The sequence below is a fragment of the Phascolarctos cinereus genome, unplaced genomic scaffold, assembly GCF_003287225.1.
Source record: "Phascolarctos cinereus isolate Bilbo 61053 unplaced genomic scaffold, phaCin_HiC Scaffold_726;HRSCAF=1367, whole genome shotgun sequence".
Taxonomy (NCBI): Eukaryota; Metazoa; Chordata; class Mammalia; order Diprotodontia; family Phascolarctidae; genus Phascolarctos; species Phascolarctos cinereus.
Genome location: NW_027556098.1, coordinates 409,493,075 through 409,516,960, shown reverse-complemented (window position 1 = coordinate 409,516,960; position 23,886 = coordinate 409,493,075). Strand labels below are relative to the sequence as shown.

At 44.6% G+C, this 23,886-nt stretch overlaps 1 protein-coding gene and 1 pseudogene across 1 annotated transcript in view; one reads left to right on the top strand and one right to left on the bottom strand.

Annotated features, from left to right (window-relative positions):
* Nucleotides 1-78, bottom strand: part of CYP2S1 (cytochrome P450 family 2 subfamily S member 1) — a 9,974-nt gene extending 9,896 nt beyond the window's left edge. Inside the window, exon 1 of the mRNA XM_078146241.1 lies at nucleotides 31-78. Coding sequence (XP_078002367.1) covers nucleotides 31-78 — 48 coding nt within the window. The remainder of the gene's footprint in view (nucleotides 1-30) is intronic.
* A 1,550-nt stretch (nucleotides 79-1,628) lies between these two features.
* On the top strand, nucleotides 1,629-23,509 carry LOC110203818 (cytochrome P450 2B6-like; annotated as a pseudogene).
* Nucleotides 23,510-23,886: the final 377 nt, after the last annotated feature.

The following is a 23,886-nucleotide window of genomic DNA, read 5'->3' as shown; positions in this document are numbered from 1 at the left end:
GGCATGCTGATAGTGCTGATATTCAGAAACCAAATCATTCAGGTTGCTTTCCACATCAATGAATTCCATTTCATCCATGCCTTCTCTAGTACACCAATGTAAGAAAGCCTTTCTAAAGAACATGGCTGCAAACTGCTCAGAAATGGGCTTAAATAGCTCTTGGATGGCAGTAGTGTTACCAATGAAAGCGGTAGACGTTTTCAGGCCCCCAGGATGGGATGTCACGGATGGCCATTTTCACATTGTTGGAGATCCACTCAACGAAGCAACTGCTGTTCTTGTCCTGAACATTGAAACTTTGCTCATCGGCCTACTTTATGGATATATGGCCTCTGAACATGGCTGTCACCATATGCGGGAGTGGCAGCTTCAGGGTCAGTTTCAGAGAGACCCAGAGTGAGGGTTCCCCAAGGACTGTGTCTTTTCCCTCAGATCACAGATCACAGAATGTCAGTCATTGAGGCCATCATATCCACCTCCTCAACCCTTGAACAATTACTTCTCTCTGTCCAACCAGGGTCTCCTTGAGGGCAAGGCCAGTTCATAGGTCAGAGGTCACAGAATGTCAGAGCTGGAGGGGACCTCAGGGGCCATATAGTCCAATTCATCCCCTCTCCTCCAATTCCTACTAATATACACCCAATGAGTTGTTAATGAGCCCTGCTTGAGTACTTCTACAGAAGAGGAACCTCTCAGCAGCTGATTTCACCTTAGGGTGCTTCTAACTATTAGGAAGCTTTTCCTGACATCATGCCTAAATGGACCTTTTCCACCCATTGTTCCCAGCACTGCTCTCTGGGCCAAAGGGAACACTCCAATGCTTTTTCCATGGGAGGGCCTTTCAATTCTCTAAGACATCTCTCACCTGCTCTATCCCACCCCCACCCTGCCCAGTCTCCCCCTCTCCAAGCTAAGTATCATCAGCTCCTTAATTGATACTTATAGGACAGGGATTTGGGAAACCTGTATCATCCTGGCTGCTCGCCAAGGATCCAGCCCTTGGACGGCAGCTGAATTCAAGCCTGAAGTGGTGGAAGGGAGGCCTTCCACATCCCCAGCCTCACATGGGTTTGGCTCAGGTCTGAGCTAGGGGTCCGCAGTCCTCCTCCAGATCCACAGGTCAGGTCACCTTCCACCTGCACTAATTAGCATCTGGGTAAAGTTAGGAGCCATCCTACCTCACCAGTAAATACTCAGACAATTATGACTGTATCAGCATGGGATCTGTAAGGCCATAGTGTAGGTCGGGTGTGGGAGTGGGCCTACACACTGACATAGAAACAGATTGACTGAGAGAGGCTGTGGCCTGTAGGCCTCCTCCTTCTGACTGTTGTCTTGGGAAGAGAAGAGGAGGGACAGGAAGAGACAAAGGGCCAGGCAGAGCCAGGTGGCCCATAAGGGGAAAAGGAACATCCTACTCAGGCATGGGACCAGGGAAGGGTCATCTGGTCCTATGATAGTTCGTTGTCTCAGCTTGAAGGCTAGGAGGGGGTGAGCCACTCCTTTAGGCATGATAATTACCTAGCTATGAGTGGGGGGTGGTAGAGCCTCCTTTCTCCACTGGGATAAAGGCCCAGGCCAGGCAGCAGGGAGGGGAAGGAGGCAACTGGACCATCAGAGGACAAGCCATGGATGCTGCAAGCCTCTTCTTCTTGGCTGTCTTCCTGGGGCTCCTTCTGCTCCTAGTCCATAGACCCCAGAAGGGCAACCTCCCTCCAGGGCCCCCACCTCTGCCTCTGCTAGGCAACCTGCTACACATTGCCCGCCATGCCATGTCTTCCTGGCGGTGAGCCATCCTTTTGTCTGGGTAACTGAGTGGGTGTAGGACCTCCCTGGGCCAGGGCTGTGCTGGGGCTGCCTACAGTGATGTAGTTTCCTGCTCTATTTTCTCTCTGGGTCAGAGCAGTGCTTTGGTATCCCTCAAGAGGAGGGGGTTCGGGAGAGGAGTGTGCTGGAGAACCCTGGATACCTTCCAAGAGAAGATCTGGGTCTGATGTCTGCTCCCCTGGGATTAAGTACTCTGAAATTATTCATCAATGAGGGAGATGTGGGAGGTCAGACTACTGGTAAAGGGGGAGAGGCCCTCAAAGAAGGGGAGCTCTGGAAGCACGTGTGAGTATGATGTTGTGCATAGGGGCACTGGGTTTGGTGTTTGGAAGACCTCGGTTCAAATCCCAGCCCTACCACCTATTACCTGGACAACCTTGGGCAAATCACTCAAATCCCTCACCTCAGTTACCTCATCTATAAAATGATGATGTTGAATTAAGTAACTTCTAAGGTCCTTTCTGCAGATAGGTGGCATCATAGTGCAGAAAGCACTTGGGCTTGGAGTCAGGAAGACTCATCTTCAAGATGAGTTCAAATCTAGCCTCAGACACTTAATAGCTGTGTGACCCTGGGCAAGTCACTTTACTCTTTTGCTTCAGTTTCTTCATCTGCAAAATGATGATGTTGAATTAAGTGACTTCTAAGGTCCCTTCTAGCCCTACATCAATGACCTAAAGGAGCAAGGTCTGAGGTCTTGGCTGGATATAGAAGCAGGTGAAGACAGAAGAAAAAGAAAAGGGAGAAAGGCTTGAGGATTTGAGGTCTGAGAACACGGGAATAAATTCTGATTCTTTCTCTTCTTAGCTGAAATCCCATCCTTTCTCTGTCCCTGCTACTGCTAGTGCCTTCCCTCTGAGATTATCTCATTTACCCTGGATATAACTTGCATACATGGAGTTGTTGACACATTGTTTTCTCTGTTAGAATGTGAGCTCCTTGAAGGTTGGGACTACTTTTGCTTTTCCTAGTACTGCAAGCGCTTAGCACACAGAGTGCCTGGATCATAGGAGGTTGGTAATCAATGCCTATGGACTTGACTTACTAGCTGCGTAATTTGGGGAAAAGCACTTAGCATCTCTGGCCCTCAGTTTTCTCATCTGTAATATAAGGAGATTAGAACTGATGAGCAGTGTCAGCGTCACATAGACACAGATCCTTGCACGGTGGACAGTAGCTTAGAAAATCTCAATTTAGCATTATCTATGTTGTAATGTACATTTATTTTATTAAACATTTCCCAATTACATTTTACTCTGGTTCAGGCCACATTTGGCTAGTGGGCCAAGAATTTTACATGTCTGCACCGAATGATCAATAAAGCCCTTTCTCTCTAAATATCGAAGATTCCATGAGTGTAGAACAAAGGACGTCAGAACTGGAAAGGACCTTAGAATTTGTTGTTCGGTTCTTTTCAGTCCTGTCTGACTCTTTGGGATACCATTTGAGGTTTTCTTGGCAAAGATAGTATAGTGGTTCGCCATTTCCTTCTCCACCTCATTTTACAGATGAGGAAACTGAGGCAAACAGGGTCAAGTGACTTGTCCAGCCTCAGTCATTTAGTGAGTGTTGAGGCTGGATTTGAACTTAGGAAGATGAGTCTTCCTGACCACAAGCCCAGTACTCCACCCACTGCACCACCTAGCTGAGCTTAGAATAGAGGATGCTAATCTGAGAAAGAAATTAGAGACCATATTATCTAAGACCTCAGTTTTAAACCTATGCCTTGGGGCCCAGGACAGAGGTGGACAGAGCTTTGAGACCATGGGGTATCCAGGACCTGTCAGGAGCATGACAGAGTGGGTGGGTCTGCCCCACAGTTTTGAGATAAGTATGGGGATGTGTTCACTGTCTGTCTGGGCACCCGGCCGGTGGTTGTCATATGCGGACCAGAGGCTGTGAAAGAAGCTGTGGTGAAGAATGCAAAGGTGTTCAGTGGCCGTGATCCTTGCCATATCTGATTCAGTCTTCCAGGGATGTGGTGAGCAGGATGTGGGGAAACTATATGTGTGTGGGTAGTGCAGAGGGTGAAGATCAGGACAGGAGGAGTTCAGTGAGGAAAGGCAGTGGGATTGTGAAGACCAGCATCAGGATGGGACTCGAGGTATAGAAGAAGAGGAAGCCAGAAAAGTTTGGGAATCAGTGACCTGGGGGAGATGAGTTATGGGAAATGATGCAGGAAAGAGCTAGGGAGAGAAGATTGGGGAGGAGGGTGATAGGGAGTCAGGGAAGAATAATGTAGTGGATAAGGTATGTGGAGGAGGGACATTGGAGAAAAGGGAGGGAAAGCCAGAGAAGAGTGACCTAGGGAAAGAGGGTGGAAGGCAACATCAGGATGGGGGATGAGAATTGTGGGGGTGAGGAATGTCGGGGCAAGAATAGTAAGATCCAAAAAGAGTTATGTGGGGGAGGATGTTGAGGGCATGGTCTTGAGGGTTAAATATGTGATATATTGATGATATGAGTGGGCAAGGGTCTTAGCTCCCTCCCTCTTTCCCATCCCCTCTTCCTTTCTCTTTCCCCCGGGATTCTTTTGCAGTGGTAGACCACAACATTGGAAGACACTTTGCAGATTCTCAATTACTACCCTCAGGGACTTGGGGACGGGAAAGAAGAATGTTGAAGATATCAGAAAGACTGAAGCCCAATGCTTGGTAGAGGAACTCCAGAAATCCCAGGGTGAGGAGAGGAGACAGCAGAGACAGATGCAGACATGCAGAGGGGAGACAGATACACAGACAATAAAAGGGAGAAATGTAAAGACTCAGACAGGCACAGAACAAGAGAAGAAAGGGAACGGGAGAGCATGAAGATTAAGCACAAAAGAAAACTCAAAATGGTTTTCTCAGAGTCCCCCAACATGTGACATCTACATGAGGCAAGTAAACAACTGTGCTGTAATAGCAATTATTCAGGGGATCGGTTCATACGTGCCAATTTTACATAGGTAAAAATCCAGCCAAAGGACTTGAATGAGGTCAAAGTGCAACACATATTTTACTCAACATACGTGTTGAGGCCGCTAGGTGCACAGTGGCTAGAGCGCTGAACCTGGATTCAGAAAGACCTGAGTTCAATCTAACCTCAGATACTTCCTAGCTGTGTGACCCTGGGGAAGCCACCCAACTTCTGTCTGCCTCAGTTTCCTCATCTGTAAAATGGGGATACTAATAGCATGGACCTCCCAGGGTTGTCGTGAGCATAAAATGAGATAATATTTGCAAAGTGCTTAGCACGATGCCTGGCACATACTAAGTGCTATAGAAATGGTGACTATTGTTGTTGTTATTTTTATTACTCACCAGGGAGTACTCTGCTGAGCTGTTCCAGATCTGCCACTTCTCTGCCCTGCTTAGTGCAGAGTCAGTGCCCTTCCGGCAGGCTGATGCTCCAGATGGGGCTTCGCCTGCGGTTTCTCTCTGATTCCTGGGATGATATATTAATTGACTATTAGAATATGAAACATTATTTATATCTGGCTTGATTATCTGCACCCCTTGTAAGTACTTCTCTTTCTCAGATCTCTTTCCTTACCATTCATAGGTAATGACACTTAGTATTTGCGAGCATGTATGTATTAATAACATGTATTTGAAATGCAAAAGACAATATCAACCCTCCCCACCACACCCACTCTCTCCCATGTCTCCAGTGTGGATGTTGCTGTTTCCAAAGCATGAATAATGGCAAGCTCATAGAAAAGGAATGGGGGAGAGAGCGTTTTACACTCTCATCTTGTGCTCAAAGATCCAGAAAAAGTAGAGATTATGGAATTCTGCCTGGTTCACTAGCCACAGGGTTCATAGTAGCTACAGGCATTCAGCCAGTTCTGGGCAACATCGCCTGTGGTATAGGATATACTCTTCCCCTCTAGGTTCTGCTCCAAGGTCCCTTGTCAGGCTCACTGCTTATGACTTCTGTCATCTCCCCTCCCAAAGTTGGAATGGGAAAGAATAGAAGAAAGGAGAGAGGACAAGTCCCAGATGGTGTCCTTTTCTCTCCTACTCCTTTCACACAATGGACTCCAGAAGTGGGAAGAATGGTCCTTTCCCTTTCCTGGAGTTTTAGAATTTGCTCCCTCTGTTAATCATTTTCTCTGGCCCTGAGGATTTTCACAGAGACAAAAGAAACAGATTATCCTGGGCTACCAAAGAAAACAAAGAGACAGAGAGGAGACACCTAGGAGCTTCTTCCCTCTCCCCTAAATTCCCTCCTTTCTTATCTCTCCTTTGTCCGGGGGCCCTTCTGGACCCCACCTTCCTTTTCCATTCAGTCATGGCCAACATCATCTGCTCTCTTGTGTTTGGCAAGCGCTTCGCATACCAGGATATTGAGTTCCAGGGATTGCTGAACATGTTAACTGAAGCTTTTACCATTATCAGCTCCTCCTGGATTCAGGTGTGACTTGGGGACCCAAGGAGGGCGAATACAGGGGTGCACAGGGGGACACCATGGACACAGAGAGAAGGAACCAAGAGATAATAAAGGGAAGGGAGCACATAGGGAGGGAGATAAGGGGAAACGGAAAGGAGAGGACAGAGAGGGAAGCATGCGAGGAGGGGGAGGAGATACAGGGAGGCAGTGAAGACTGTTTTGTATCCCCAGAGCCAAGCAAGGGGACAAGAACACAGCAAGTGATTAAAAAAGGCTTACTGAAATCTAGGGAGACTGAGAAAGACGGGGAAAAGATAAGAGACAGACACACAAAGATAATGTTGGAGCAAGAGACAGCATGACCTTACTAGTCCCTAATATGGTGACAATGATGATGATAATAATAATTCTATTTATACAGCACTTTAAAGTTTGGGAATCCCTTTACAAAGATTGCCTCATTTCATCCTCACAATGGTCAGTAAGTGTCTGAGGCTTAATTTGAACTCAACACTTGCTATCAACTGTATCACCTAGTTGCAGTAGGGATAGGACACACATATATGTGACATTTATGAGAGACAATGACATAGCTCCTGTGCAGTATTCATTTGGAATATTAAATTATATTTCCAGTCATGTAGACAAAATCCAGAAGGAAGAAAAGGGAGGATGGACAAAAGGACGGGGCATGGGGACATAGAGCTATGGTGTTTGGAAGGGGCAGGTTGGGGCTGAGGGTAAGGGAAGGTCACGGTGGGAAGGAGGGCATTTGGATCAATTCCAGTGAAGTGTGCTGAGAGATGCAGAACCTGCTGGGGCTGGGGTCAGCCAGGCCTGAGCCCTACCCCTTGTCCTTTCTCCCCAGTTGTCTGAACACTTCCCATGCTTGCTGAAGTGTTTTCCTGGGCCCCATCGCCGAGTGTTGAAAATTGCTCAGCAACACCAAAGACTTTATTGCTAGCAATGTTGAGAAGCACCAAGAGAGCCTGGACCCCAGGGTCCTGCAAGACTTTGTCAACAATTTCCTGCTCTGCATAGAGAAAGTAAGTCTCCCTTCCTTCCCCTCCCTCAACACACAGGAACTGGTGAGACTCACAGAAAAGGAATGTGATGGGTGTGGGGGGGGGGGTTGTGTGTGTTGTGTGTGTGTGTGTGTGTGTGTGTGTGTGTGTGCGCACAGAGACAGGAGGCAGGAAGAGACACAGAGAAACCCAGGAAAGATGGAGAGATAGAGGGGCATGGGGAGAGGGACAACGGGAAGGGAGAGGCTGAAGGGGAGGGATAGAGAGACAGGGGTGAGGAGGAAGAAAAACCAAGACAGAGAGAAAAGGGTGATGCTAAGAGACAAGGAGAGGGAGATATGGGAAGGGAAACACTAATGCACATACGGGCTGACAAAATGGAGATAGAAAAGGACAGAGATCAGTTCAGACAGGAAGAATCAGTCCGTGAGATGGGCCCCATAAAGAAGAGGCAGTGAGATGCATGGAAGGATTCTGCTGGCTCTCTGTGTCCCCTCCTTCTGTATTTGTTGTCAACCACCCTAGGAGAAGGAGGTCCCAGGTTCTGAGTTTGATCATAAGTCCCTCATCTTTACCGTCCTGAATTTGTTCTTTGCCGGCACTGAGACAACCAGCACCACTCTGCACTATGGCTGCCTCCTGCTTCTCAAATATCCCTGGGTGGCAGGTGAGCAGGCATTTTGGGAGGGCATCCCTGGGGCTCCTGAAGGTGAGAGTACTGAGAGCCCAGAGGCTAACATTGTGGTGCTTGTGTTACCTCTGGCTTTATAGGGGACCTTAGGCAAGTCCTTCCCTTCTCTGGGACTCAGTTTTCCCATGTAGAAAATAGCATAGGATCCAGAAAAGACCTGGACAAACTAGAACATTGGACTGAATCTAGTAGAATGAATCTATTAGGAATTAGATTAAATTAAAGTTTTACATCTTGTTAAAAAAAGAACTCAGGTATAAGGTGGGGAGTCACAGTTAGACAATAGCTTAGAAAAGATCTGAAGGTTTTAGTAGGCTACTTGCTCAATATGCATCAGCCATTGGCTGTACCAGCCAGAAAAGGGACCTTGGACTCCATAAGGAGGGACATAGTTTCCAGGAACAAGGAGGTACTAGTTCTGCTAACCTTGTACTCCACCCTCATCAGAACATAACTAGAACATTCTGTATGGTTCTGGACATCACGATTTAGGAAAGGTGCTGATAAGCTGGACAGTATCTGGAGGAGGGCAACCATGGTGTTGGAAGGCCTTGAGTCCTTGTCATACGAATAGCAATTTAAGAAACTATGTATGCTTAACCTGGAGAAGAGAAGACTTTGGGGATAGGAGGTGGGGCCAGGAGGTGATAGCATCTTGCTAGTATCTGAAGGACAGTCCTGTGGAGGAAGAAGTAGCTTTCTACTTGCCTCCAGGAAGCAGAGTCAGGGGCAATGGGGGGAAATGACAAAGTGGCCAACTTGAGACAAGGAAGTTTCTTAACTGTGAGAGCTGTTTCAAAGTAGAAGCAAATGGCTGGTTCGGGAAGCTGGGTGGGCAACCCCCTGGCTAGGGGCCTCCAGGCTGGTGCTGACCACTTGCTGGGTGTGTTGTAGTGAGAATTCTTCTTTCAGAGTGTAAATTGGTCCAGATGGCCACAGAGGCTCCTGCCAAGTCAAAAAATGTCAAGGGAAACTTGGATGGTCTTCCAAGGCACCTTCCAGTTATGATGCTCAGTGAAGCTCTCAAACTTTGTCCACATTTAAGCTAAGCCGCTTCAAGCAGTTTCTGGGAACGTCCTGAGAATCAGACCCATATCTTGAACATGTCTGGCCTCAAGAGAGACAGCTAAGTGGTGCAGTGGATAGAGTGAGGAAGACCCGAGTTCAAATCAGGCCTCAGACACTTAACTAACTATGGGACCTTGGGTAAGTCATTTAACCTCTGCCTGCCTCAGTTTACTCTCAACTGTAAAATGGGGATAAAAATAACCCCTATCTCCCAGGGTTGTTGTGAGGATCAAATGAGATGAATTAGATAAAGTGCTCTGCAAAGTGCCAGGCAAGTAGTAGGTGCTATATGAATGGTAACTATTATCATTATCACCATCACTAATAATGATAATCATGAAAGAGACAGTGAAAAAAGAAGATTCCAGAAGGTGGATACCTTGAGACAGCAAGAAACAGAGGTGGCCTTCCCCCTCTAGATAATTTACCCAAACATTAGGTAAGACCAGCCTGAGAAACAAATCCCTTTGAAATGCTATTCTTTCCACTTCCTCATTCAGAGAATTGTCCCCTTATCCCTACACTGGTTTCCTACCTCACATTCTGACTCTGAAGAAATACTCTTTTCAGACTTGTAATAATGAATCAATGAATGAATGAATGAAAAAGCATCTAATAGACACTTGGTATATGCCAACCACTGTTCTAAGCGCCAGGGAGTCAAACAAAAGATAGAGACAGTTCCTGCCGGTAAGAACTCATACTCTTACTGGGGAAATAACACAATAAAGAAAGTTCATCCACAGGGCAGATGGAAACACCCAGAAGTCCTAAGGGGCAGTGGTCCAAGGGTTCTTAAGTTACACTGGTAGGTAAGTCAGATGAAAACACATTGATTAAACACTTGCTATGTGCCAGGCACTGTACTGGGATTATAAAGAAAACACTTCTGTCCTCAGGAAGTTGTCAGTCGAATAGGGAAAAATCCATATAACTTCAATTAATTCTGTACAAACTATATACACTGGATTCATTGAGGGTAATCAACAGAAGGGAAGTACCAGCATTAAAGGGGATCAGGAAAGTTTCTTTCAGAAGATGGAATTTTAGTTGAGACTTGAAGCAAGCCAAGGAAGCTAGGAGTTGGAGATGAGGAGCAAGAGTAAGGCAGGTGACAATTTCAGAGGTCTGGAAGTTGGTAAGACTTAGAGCACCTTAGAAAGTGGTGGCAGCGCAGGTGGTAAGGTCTAGAGGAAATTAAGAGGCAGTGTCAGAGAAGTGATAAGGCCTGGGAAGGACTCTTTATTTCACCAGGAGGAATTGAGTTAATAACTCCCATTTCATCCAAGTCCTGTGATTTTTTTTTTATCTTGGAAACAAAGCAGGGAATTAAGGGGCTTCTCCTACAGTAAGGGTTTCATAAATACTTGGGAAATGAGGACTTAAATGACCTTCTAGTTGGCTTTCCAAATGGCTTCTTAAAAGTTTAAGGAAACCTTGGTTATTCTTTATTCAACTCATGAGCACTTTGCAGGTAAGAGGCACATCAACGGTTGGTCTCTTCCATTATCCCAGACTTTCTTAGGCAAGTCAAATGTGAGTGCCTCTTAGAGATTCCAGGTTAACTTTTCCTGAATGGGCTCCATTGTGGAAGTGGTCAGAGTTGTTGTAGTAAGTCGTTTTTCAGTCCTGTCTGACACTCCATGACTATGTTTGGGGTTTTATTACTTGGTTGTCCTTTGTTGAGGAGGACCAAATGACATCACTATGTTAGAGTCAAGTTACAGAGTGTCTGATTGGTGGTCAGACCAATACGAGCTTGGAATGCTCTACCACAGGCCAAGCACAAACAGTCTATGTGAACATTTGGAGTGGATTCTCTAAATTTGCGTATCTCAAATTTCTTCTGAGCTACTTCAATTCTGCTTTGCTCATAGAGCACAGCACCTTCTCTGATGAGGGCACACTATGCTAGGTGGTCCTGTGCCAGTGTCTGCCATGTCACCCAATCAATTCCAAAGTTCTTAAGAGAGACCTTGAGAGTGTCCTTGTACCACTTTTTCTGACCACCATGTCAGCTCTTGCCCCATGTGAGTACTCTGTAACATAGTCCTTTTAGCAAGCATACATTTGGCATTTGAACAATGTGGCCAGCCCATTAGATCTGAGCTTTATGCAGTATAGTTGAATGCTTGACAGTTTGGTTTGAGGAAGTACCTAAGTGACTGGCATCTTATCCTGCCAGGTGATCATCAGAATCTTCCTGAGGCAGTTCAAATGAACTATCCTGCTGGAAAACCCTGGGGAGTTCTCATGTTTTCATTTAGCAGCTTCTGAATTTCCCCATTATTTTCATCAGATCAGTCGGTGTTTGTGAGTGTTCTGACCTGGATGAGCAAAAGCAATGCTACACACCAAATCTCTGAAAGGGATTTTCTTGGCAGAAGTACTGGAATGGTTTGCCATTTCCTTTTCCAGCTCATTTTATAGATGAGGAAACTGAGGCAAACAGGGTCAAGTGACCTGCCCAGGGTCACACAGCTAATATCTGAGGCTAGATTTGATTTCATGAAACTGAATCTTCCTGACTTCAGGCCTGGCACTCAATTCACAATGCCACCTAACTGCCCATGTCAGAGTTCTTTTGCCTTATTTTGAATGCCACCAGACTGCTTGATAAAGCAGTGGCACCCACTAATCTGCGTGTTCTCCACTTTCGCTCTGGGGCCCTTCTGTGAATTGGGTTTACATGTCCCTTCCTCTGCCCCAGAGAAAGTCCAGGAAGAGGTTGATCGGGTAATAGGGAAGAACCGTTCTCAGAACTCCAGGATCGAGCCAAAATGCCCTACACTGATGCTGTCATCCATGAAATCCAGAGATTCAGTGACCTCCTCCCTCTGCATATACCTCACATGGTGACTGAGAATACCTCCTTCCGAGGCTACTTACTTCCCAAGGTAAAGTCATTTGGGGTCCTCGAGTCTTTGGAGTGGTGAGTGCCCAAAGTCAATGCTTGCAGCACCCCTGATGTGGGCACACTATGCTTCTCCCTTCCAGTGTTAGAAATCCTAGAATTTCCCCAGAAGTAAGGGGAGCTACGTTGCTACCTACTTTGAGCCCTTCTCCCTCACATTCACACCAGGGTACTGATGTGTTCCTTTCCTGAGCTCCAGTCTGAAAGATCCTCATCATTTTCAGGAGCCACGTATCTTTGACCCCAACCACTTCTTGGATACCCAAGGAGCTCTGAAAAAGAATGAAGCCTTCATCCCTTTCTCCTTGGGTAAGTACATGTCAGTGAGACACACACACACAGAGGTGGAGAGAGAGAGAGAGAGAGAGAGAGAGAGAGAGAGAGAGAGAGAGAGAGAGAGAGAGAGGGAGGAAGGGGAAGAGAGGGGAGAGAAAGAGGGAGAAAGGGAGAGAGAGAGAGAGAGAGAGAGAGAGAGAGAGAGAGAGAGAGAGAGAGAGAGAAAGAGAGAGAGAGAGAGAGGCAGGCTACAACTCTGCCTGTACTTGTCAGTTATGGAACCTTATATCAGGATGGGTGCCAACCATCAAACAAGGTATAGGTTGATTAAACAGAATGCCAGCTTAGAGCCTTGCAATGATGCCTTGCCTGGCTGGATACCAAGTTATAGAGAAAGAGAAGTAGAGGAGTGTTGTAACAGAAAAATAGGCAGTTTTCCCCCAAAGAGATATCTGCATCAAACAGAAGTGGATCTCTCCTTTTCTAATCTGGGTTTTCCTAAGTAATACTAAAAATGGTGGACTTTTTTCCCCATTAAGAGTTCTCTCTTTATTAAAAGAAACAAACTATTTTCCTTTAAAAATTTATTGACAGCTTTCATTTTTGTACTTCCTTAATTTCAAAAAATATTCCTCCTACGCCATCTACCAGAAAGCTAATCCTTATTGAAACAAACAATAAAGAAGAACAAAAACTTTCCAGTAAAATTAAGCAGTGTGTCAACTGAGCCCAACATTATCTGCGGCCCCCCCCCCGTCTCTACCGCCATCCAATCTTTAGGCCCTCTCCCAACTTCCACAAAGAGGGGAGGGGTTGCTATCTCCTTTATTTAGTGTAGGATAATAATCTACATAATAAATCCCTTTTCTCTGGCACCTGGAGGTTTGCAAAAGGTTTTTGCCACAACTGGCCTTACGAGGTGGGCAGTGCAAATATCATTCCCATTTTGCCAATGAAGTAAGAGAAGAGAAGGGAAGGGAACTCACTAAGGTGATTCAATGAATTATTGGCATGGGCCAAACCCAAGCCTTGTTCCTATGACTCCAAATCCAGGGTTCTTTTCCCATACCAGGGAAAGCAATTGGGTCTTTGCTCCATTTTGGAAGCTGGGCTCATTGGGGATGTGGGTGGGTGAGGTGACAACTTAACCTTTGCTTTTATTACCTCTTGGACAGCTACTCCTATGCCCTGAGGGGCAGTGTGATTTAGTGGTTAGAGGTCTGGAGAAGACCTACGATTGAGTCCCAGCTTCCAATTTAATGCCTTCTCCCTCCACCAACTAGGTGGTCTTGAACCAGTTCCTTCCTCATTCTGGACCTCAGTTTTCTTCTCTGTAAAATAATAGTGTTGCACTTGGTAACCTCTAAGTTATCTCCCATTTCTAAATCTATGATCTTATTAGAAATGGAACAGGGTTTTGGGGTGAAAACAACAAAAATGAAAAATGTCAGAAGACGTAGGGGACATCTTAACTATGATAGGTTGGTGAGCAGAAGGATAGGCATAGAGCAGAAAGGGAAGGAACACAGAACTCTTGGAGCTAGGGAACGGAGAGGTGACCCTTCCTGTAGAGGAGGATCTAGATGCTCTGGGAGGAAAGCCTTGGTCCTTCAAGGAATGACTTGGATATCCCTGTGCTTGTCAAGTGAGAGGTCAGACACAATGTGGCAGGTGGTGACTTCCCAGCTGAGGAGGACAGAGGGAGAAGCTGGTCAAGAAAAGAGATCACTGCTGCCATCCATGGACATGTGTCTAGACCCTGGCAGGGAACCTTCGGACATTTGTCAAATTTGATGACTATGCCAGTGACACCTGTGGCCCAAATGATATTGCCAGATGGAATCTAGAAACCACTGCTAAGGAATACAGAGTGTTAGGTGAGAAACCAAAGATCTCTGAAGGGATAGATAGTATTTTCATCATTATTGCTGATTGGAGGGAAAGGACTTTCCCAAGAAAAAGGGTTGTTTGTGAAAAAGGGCAGCTGATTTAGAAGATGATTCCTGAGAAGGGTGTATGGAATTGATCAGGGGAGTTCCCTACTCAGTCAATGGATTAACTAGCATTCATCAAAAACCTACTACATATGTGTCACGTATTGTGTTAGGCACTGAGGATACAGTGATGTAACCGGGCTCTCAACTGTAACAGGCATTCTGCATGCTGCTGCATATGTGGAAGGAGATTTGACTCTCAATGGTGGAGAGAATGCTAAATTGTGACAATGGACACCTACATAATGGGTGGGAATGATGCTACAACTTTGGGAGAGAGAAACAGGTGTGCTGCCATGCATTCTTTGGAAGAGACACACAGAAACAGACTTTGGAAGCTGCAAACTTGTAGGGAAAGCTCATACCAAGAGAGGTGACCTGACCTCTATCATGCAGAAAGTCCCTAGGGCACAGGGAAAGGTTGAAGTCTTAGGGGAGGCAAGCTAGAAATCGAGGGCAGATTGAGAAGTCTGCACTTTCCACAGATATATATATATATATATGGCTTTGGATCAACCCAGACCAACCCAGCACATTCCTTATGCAAGTGATCAGAGTCAGGTGAAGACAGCATTTTCTTCAAGAGGACTTTTCTTTTGCATACATGACAGCTCCCAAAATGCTCCAGGCTTGGTTAGAAGCCGGGTCATAAATACAACAAACAAACTATTCCCAATTCTCAAGAAACTTGGGTAGCTTTCAGGGCGGGTTTGGTTGTGGTTTCTCCCTTTGGTAGGGAGTTCCCAAGGAACACCCTGTCCCAGCATAGAATACTACCTGCCCTGCAGTTTATAGTCTAAGAGAGCTGCCTAGGGCATGGAGAGATTAAGGGACTCGTGTAGGTTTACACAGTCAAGGACTTGAACCCAGATCTTCCTGATTGTAAGGTGGGCTCTTGATCTACTCTGCCTGGGATGGGCCTTTCTTTAGGACTTTACTTACTTCTCTCTGTGGAGGGAGGTCAGTGTCCATTAATACCTTGAGGGGGTATTGAGAGTAGCTCCTGGTCCTCCAGGGTGATTTAAATGGCTCATCTGTTGGGGATCAGAACTACCTCTTCGTACTGGGTCACCATTCAAGGGGAACTGCACCTTTGGGCTCTTTGGTCTGTACCTCTTTGTGGAGGATGAGACAGAGAGTTGTAAAGCAAAGAGCAGATCTGGGTTCATGGGAGAGGGGCAGTGCCCTCACTTCCACCAGCACCTTTGAAGTTAGATGATTGCATTGGGACAGAGATTCGTTGGAGCTCAAGGTACTTTCATCTATGGTGGCCAGAGAGAAGATTTTTGAATTTCAGCTTCCTGGCCTTAGAGGGACAGTGGCTTAACATCTTAGCAGGAGAATTCAAAGAATCATAGGATTTCAGGGTTGGAAACGACCTCAGCAGCCATCTGGTTGGAACTCATACAGTCAAAAGGACTTTCCACTGCCTCATTCCTTACAAGTGACCATACTCTGCTTGGGGACCTACAGTGAGGGGGAAACACAGTCTCTACTGAGGCATCCTCCTTCACTTTGGGATAGTGACAGGAACTGGACCTAGGATTTCATTATCCTAGAGGGTTCATCAGTGAGGGAACCCCTTCTACCAATCGAGGTCAGCCACCTTCTTGGAAACTTAGGGTCTGAGAGAGCTGCCTACAGCTTTGAAAAGTGAAATGACTTGCCTGAGGTCACACAGCCGGAATAGGTCAGAGACAGGAGTCAAATTCAAGTCTTCCTGACTTAGAGAGCAGATTTTTATGTACCTCACCCATTCTGCTGCTTCCAATTTGGGATAGCAATGATGATGATGATGTTGCTAATGATGATGATGATGATGATGAAGATGATGAAGAAGTTCTTCTTGACATTTAACCTCAACCAACTTCTACAAGTTACACCTAATTCTACCTTCTGAGGCCAAGCAGAACAGAGGACGAGTCAGTCCCAATATCCTGGATGGATGGTGGTGTGCAATTTGCTGGGCAGCCACAGCCCCAAGGTGGTTGTTTTTAGCAATCACAACCCTGGGAGTTCCAGGATCTAGCCCTCTAGAAATAGGAATAGGGAGTTCCTGGAAGTGCCATCCCCTTAGAGAGAGGAGGACTGAAATATGGTTCCTTCCAATGTTATGGAGAAGGAAGAAGCTAACTCCTCTTACTGAGAAGCTAGAGCTGCCAAGGAGCTCATCTCTCTGGAAGACTGGATCCTGCACCCATGACTGGGTTGCTAGATAGCCAACTCTGAGCCTGGTAGTTGTCCAGGAAACCCATCTTCTTTCTAGGAGGCTGGGGCTCAGTACTCTGAAGACTCATCTTGTTAATCAAGGAATTCCCCTGATCAACCTCTACCATGGGGTTTTCATTTCTGGTCCACAGCTCGAGTCTGAATTAGTCAGTTCATCAATAAGCATTTACTAAGCTCTTACTGTATGCCAGGCAATAGGCTAAGGGATGGGGCTACAAAGAAAGGTAAAAAACCACAGTCCTTATCCTTGAGGAGCTCACATTCTAATGGGGGCGGGAGACAACATGTAAATAACTAGGTATGACCAAGATCTATAAAGAATAAATAAAAATAATCTGAAAGGAAAAGGCTTTAGCACCTGGGATGTGGGTGGGTACACTTTGCGCTTAGTAACTCTTTTTTTTTTTTTTGGTGAGGCAGTTGGGGTTAAGTGACTTGCCCAGGGTCACACAGCTAGTAAATGTCATGTGTCTGAGAGTGGATTTGAGTTCATGTCCTCCTGACTTCAAGGCCAGAGCTCTATCCACCTCACCACCTAGCTGCCCCAGGGCTTACTAACTCTTGAGGGAAGAGGTAGAAGTGAGAGGATAGAGCATTCCAGGTATGGAGGACAGCCAGTGCAAAGGTGTGTAGAGTTGAGGAGGTGTTCTTGTCGATCCTTCATTCTTGAACAGGACCAATGACATCACAGGATGATATCTTGACTTGTGTATGAACTGGATTTAAGTGAGGCAGAGCTGTGCAAAGTCATCAGCGAAGTCCAGTGGCAGAACAAAGGTCAAGATGTTTGAGGAGGTACAAGTAAGCCAATTTCATTGAACTACAGAGTGAATAAATGAAGGAAGACTGGGTGAGAAGGAATGGGCCAGCTCAGGAAGAGCCTTACATGCTTCGTATTTTAAAGACTTCATATTTGATCCTGGAGCAATAGGGAGCAATTAGAACTCATGGAGGGGCAGCTGTGTGGTGCCACAGTGGATTAGAGTACCTCATCTTCCTGAGTTCAAATCTGGCCTCAGACAATTACTAGTTGTGTGACCCTGGGCAAGTCATTTCACCCTGTTTGCCTCAGTTTCTTCATCTGTAAAATGAGCTAGAGAAGGAAATGACAAACCACTCTGATCTCTTTCCAAGAAAAACCCCAAATGGGGTCATAGGGGGTCAGATATGATAGAAAAGACTGAACAACAGAACTCACTGAACAGAGGGGTGACATGGCTAGACCCATGCTTTAGAAAAATCACCTTGGCAACTGAGTGGAAGATGAATTGGAGGTGGGAGAGACTTGAGGCAGGGAGACTAGTTAGGAGGCTATTGTAATGGTCCAGCTAAGAGGTGATGAGGACCTGAACTAGGGTGGCAGCTGGGTGAGAAGAAAGGAGACCTATTCTGATAGATGTGAGATTGAGAACAAGATTAAGCAATGGGTTGGATGTGTGGGGTGAAAATGAGGACTCAGGGACGACACTAGAGGTGGCTAGGCCCATTTCATCTTCATCTCAGGAGACTGAAAGAATTGTCAGATACACTTGCTGGGCCACTGTGAGTGAGCGCTGAAAGACTGTGAAGAATGGGAGAAGGGCAGGGGTCTCCTGGGTTTTCCAAAACAAAAGGAAGGAAATGGAGTCTTTGAATTATAAGCCATTGAACATGACTTCTATTCTTGGCAAAATTTTGTAATGAGATGGTTAGTGAATCTGGGAAAAGGCATCATGACCACAAGGAGCCAGCCACAACTTCTTCCTGAAAGAGACCTTATGTCAGATTGACTTCATTTCCCCTTTTGAAAAGGTTACTAGACTAGATCAGGGAAAGGCTATTGACCCACATTATTTTTTTGTAGACATACCAGATTTTTTTCCAGCATTTCTCTTTTCTTTAGTTTTAAATTTTATTTTAAACTTAAACACAAATTAAGGAAGGAAAAAGAAAAAAACTGTATCACTTTGGGATAGTGGCAGGAATTAGACCTAGGATTTCATGAGTCTAGGGGACTCATCAGTGAGGAAACTCCTTCTACCACTCCAAGTCAGCCACCTTCTTGGAAACTGAGGGTCTGAGAGACTTGGCAACAGCTTTGAGAAGTTAAATGACTTGCCCAAGTTCACACAGCCAGTATAAGTCAGAGACGGGAGTCGAATTCAAGTCTTCCTGGCTTACTAGCCATGTATGTCACAGAACATAAGAGAGAATTCAATATAGAACACTAAACTTCCATTTCAAGGAAACCTATACAATAAATACTACAAAGCCATCCAACTTTTTTGGTTTCCTTTTGTTTTCTTTTGTTCTCTGTTGTTCACTTTTTATTCTCTTCCCCCACTCCACAAATCTACGGTTAAAGAATGGATACACACACATACATAAACACATAAGCATATATACATATACATAGATATCTATAAACATACACATATATACACGGATACACTTATACACATGTGTAAGACCGTACCATGCTTATTTCTACTTGGCATCTGTTTCTCTGAAGGTGGATAGCATCTTCCTTCATAAGTCCAAGTCTTCCCATGTTTTTCTAAATCAACCAACTCATCATTTCCTACACCATAGCAATATTCCAGCCCCATCACATTCTATCTGAGAGATTGTGTGTGAAAGTTCCCCCCTAATTTTCTGTATTTCTTCTATTCTTGGCTGCATAGGCTTTACTTATACAAGAAAATTTTCATTTAAAATATTCAAAAGTATCTATTTTATGCTTCAACAATGCTTTCACCTTATAATTTAAGGTCTCATTTTTATAGCATTTCCTGAAAGCAACATATTTTTGAATTCAAATTTTTGATCTGCTATCTCTTTCCATTTTATGGGCAAATTCATCCTACTCACATTCTCATCTATAATTACGTGTTACATACATTCCTTCTTCCTGTTTTTCCTCACTATCATTCCTACCCTATTCCTATCCCTCCTCACTCCTCTGCTTTACTTCTACCCCTACCTTGCCCTCCTCTTCCTTAACCTTCCCCCCTCCAAGAATCCATCCCTCATCCTCTCCCTCCACCCTATCCCCTTGCCCTATTGCTTCTTTCTGGATTTATAAATAGATACATACACACATACATAAGCACTTATGTTGTTTATACATACATACCTACATACATACACCCACATACATATACACACATATATGTTGTTCCCTCTTTAATCTATTCATGTTAGCCTAAACACCCTTCTATACTTGCCCCCCCCATCCTGTTACATTATCCTCTTATTTCTTTATAAATTATACCCTTCTAAATGTGTATGTTGTTCTCTGTTTAACCCAGACATGATGTGAGTAGGGTTCCAGCACTACGAGCCTTCCTCCCCCATCTGATTCCTTTGTATCCATTCTTCCTCCTGTGCCTCATTTGCATGAGAAAATTATTCTTTTTACCTTTTCTGCATAATTTTCCTTTTTTAGATTCACATCATACTCAGCCCTACCCCAATCTTACTTCCCAACTAGGCAATTACTAATGACGATTTTACGCATACAGCTCACATTTCCACGTATAAAAAGCACATAATTTGTCCTTATTGATTCCTTTGTAATTGGTCTTTGGTGTTTATCTTGTATTTCTCCTGGCTCTTGCATGCCAAATATTCTATTCAGTTTGATCTTTTTGAGACAAAATCCTGAAAATCTATCAATTCATTGAATGTCCATTTTTCCATTCAGGATTATACCTAACTTTGCTGGGTATGATATTTTTGGCCACAACCCCAGTTCTTTTGCTCTTCAATTTATAGTGTTCCAAGACCTGCAGTCTTTTAATGTAGCTGCTGCTAGATCTTATGTAATTCTAACTGTGGCTCTGTGATATTGGAATTTTTTTTCTGGTTTCTCCTTAATACTATTTTCTCCTTAATTTGGGGGTCCCAAATTTAGCTGTGATATCCTCTAGGTTTTATCCTGGGATCTCTTTCAGGTAGCGATTGGTGGATTTTATTCTATTTCTACTTTCCCCTCTTGTTCTAAAACTTCAGGGCAATTTTAAAATTATTTCTTGTATTATTGTATCGAGATTCTTTTTTTGATCATAGCTTGCAGGTAGTCTGATTGTTATTATGTTTTCCCTTCTTGATCTGTTCTGCAGATCGGTTGGTTTTTACATTTCACATTATTTTCTATTTTTTCATTCTTTTTTTTTGTTTTCTATTATTTCTTGATCTCTTGTAACATCATTGGCTTCCCCTTGCCCAATTCTAGTTTTGAAGGAGTTGTTTTCTTCCTTAAGATTTCTGGATCTCCTTTTCCAGTTGGTTGACTTTCTTTTCATACTCTTGATTTTCTTGGATTGTTCTCAGTTAAAACATTTTTTTCTTCAACCTCTTATTTGATTTTTAAAGTCTTTTTTGAGCTTTTCTAAGAATTCTTTTGGGGCAAGTGACCATTTTATGTTCCTCTTTGAGATAAGAGAAACTTTTTCTGGCTTCAGTATCCTCCTCTGAGGACAAACCTGGGTCTTCTCTCTTCCCATAGTAACTGTCTATGGTTTGATTCTTTCTCTTTTCTTTACTCATTTTTGTTCTGTTTAAATATTTGTTTAAAAAATTTTAGCAGCTTGTTATGATAATCACCTCTAGTCCTGGGGTGTGGTGGATGGCTCCTTTGGCCTCAGGTCCTTCTGTTATTTTTTGACCTTTGTCTTGGGCCCAACCTCTGCACTTTCCTCCTCCAAGCCACAGCTAAGACCCCCTGGCACACTATGCTGGAAATGCTCTTGCTCCTTGAGGACCCTACAGTGGCTAGAACCATCAGTTCTCCCCTCTGCTTGGAACCAAAACCAAGAACTCCGCTCTCCTGTAAGTGCCCACAGCCAGCAGTGTCCTCACTGTGTTGGTTCCTTTTCCCCAGGCACAGCTGGGCCTGCCGTCATCCATGGGCAGCAGAGGTTCCTTCAATCTTCCCCTGTCTGACTGCCCCCCCCCTCCACTGTCTGTGAGGTGAGAATTCCTGTGGCTGAGACTGAGGCTACCTCCAAAACTAACTGTCCTTAGGACTTGTTGTTTGTTGTTTCAGCTGAGATAGCCTGGGTGCATTTACATTTCACTCAGAATGAACCTGCACCCTGAGATCTTTCTTCAGATCTTCTCCAGTTGTCCCAGGAGAACCACTGTTCTGTACCAACTCTTGGGGTTTTTGTGTTTGTTTATTTTTTGCTGCTCTAGGTTCACCCTGAAATGCTATCTTGTCTTGTTTCTGGAGGAAATCTGGAGAGCTTAGAATTTTCTGACCTACTCTGCCATCTTCCCGAATGTTTCCAACCCAGTTTAGATAATGAATTTTAACCATGCATTTGACAAAGTTTCTTATAATGTTCTTTTTGGAAAATATTTATATTTTATTTTTTTCCAATTACACATAATAGCAATTTTTAACATTTGTTTTTTTAAAAGTTTGTATTCTAAATTCTTTCCTTCCCTCCTTACCCTTCCTCCTCCTTGAGAAGGCAAGCGATTTGATATAGATTATATATGTGCAGTCACACAGGACACATTTCCATATTGGCTAAGTTGTTAAAGAAAAGACAAACAAAAACACCAATCCAAGAAAAATAAAAAGAGTAAAAGAGTATGCTATGATTGGCATTCAGACTCCTAGTTCTTTCTCAGGAGGTGGATAGGAGTTTTCATCTTATGTTCTTGTGACCAAAATAGTGATATGTGGCCTAGAAGATGGCACAGTTAGCTGGATTCAGAGCTAGTTGAATGGTCAGATCCCCAAAGTACTCTTAAATGGTTTGATATGCAGTAGTAGGAGGTCTCCAGTGGAGTGCCCCAGGGATCTGTGCTTAGCTCCATGCTGTTTAACCTAGAATCATAAAGGCATGAATGGCGTTCTTATTAAAGATCCCCACAACACAAACCCGTGTGGGTGAGCTAACGTACTAGATGACTGAATCAGAATCCAAAAAAGATTTTGGTGGGCTCTAAGGCCAAAACTAAGACGATGAATTTAACAAGGATACACGTAAAATCTTATATATGGGATCAAAAAATCAATACAAAAATATAAACTCAAACTTTATCTTAAGAGGACCTACAACTGCTATATGAGTCAACCATGTGAGCCAATAAACAAATGGGATCTTAAGCTACATGGAGTGAGGGATAGTGTCCAAGGCTGTGACAGTTGATTGTCCTTCTGTCTTCTACCCTAGTCAGAACCTATCCAAATCATTGTGTTGAATTCTGGCCATCACATTTTAGGAAAGACATTGATATGTAGGAAGGTGACAAGAAGGGGCCTTGCGATCCTGCCATTTGGAGAACAGTCATAACTAGGAACTTGGATACCCAAGACAAATTCAGTCGGGGGCAGATGTAGAGCCATGGGGCAGGTGGAGGATCCAAGGTGTGATCAATCCTATGACCACACTGTGCCAGGCACCTTATGACCCACACTGTGCTAGGCACTGTGCTCAGTGGTTTTTACACATATCTTCTCATTTGTGCTTCAGGTAGCCCTGAGACAGTAGTTATGAAAATTGAAGAGACAGAAAAACATGGAAGACAAGGTGTTGGAAGGTGATACTGAATCTCTTGGAAAGGAGGAAGAGTGACCTGGAGATGCCTAGAGGACAGTTATCAGAATGGAGTGCACTCTAAAGGAGGAGTTTGTTAACAATAGGGAATTCCAGAGGTTACAGTGTAAGTGGTTAATGGAGAAAGAAAAGATTGGGGAGGGTGAGGGCTGAGTGGAAGAGGGGAGAAGAGACAGTGCTTGGATCTCTCCTCTGCCTCCCATGTCCTCCCCATCCCTGCTTATCCCACGTGTCTCATGGAATGAGGTCCCCAGGTTGGGAGAAGGGGCATCATGGGCCCCATTATGTCTTTTGGTGAAGCAAAGTGTTAGATGAACACTAGGTGCTGCTGTTGTTATTAAGGTTCTCTTATTTACCCTTCTCTGCCACCCACAGGGAAATGCGTCTGTCTGGGTGAGAGTATTGCTCGATCAGAACTCTTCATCTTTCTCAGCACCATCCTGCAGAACTTCTCAATGGTCTCCTGCAAGCCTCCAGACTACTTGGACATCAGGCCCCGGGAGACTGGCTTAGGGACAGTGACTGAGAACTACAAACTCCGTTTCATGCCCCAATGATAGGAAGGGTCCTCAGAGAAACACGGACAGAGGGAGTCAGCCTGGCATCACAGACTCATCTGTATTTGGAGTCAGAAGATGTGGGCTCAAGTTCCAATACTGTGAAAAGCATTGAACTAGCTGTGTGTCCCTGCACAAATCATCTCTCTAGGACTGGGAAGTCAGAGTAGATGACACACTTTACCTCAATTTAGCTCAGTTCCACAAGCATTAGGAATTTCTCACCATGCTCTCTCCAGGTTTTGCCAGATCTCACAGCCTGGATTCTATTCTTCTGTCAGTACAGTCTGCAGGGGTGGATTACCACAAATCTAATGAATCGCCCCATGCTCTGCTCTGTATTGCTCATCATCTTTCCCCATGACCCCCTGCCCTGC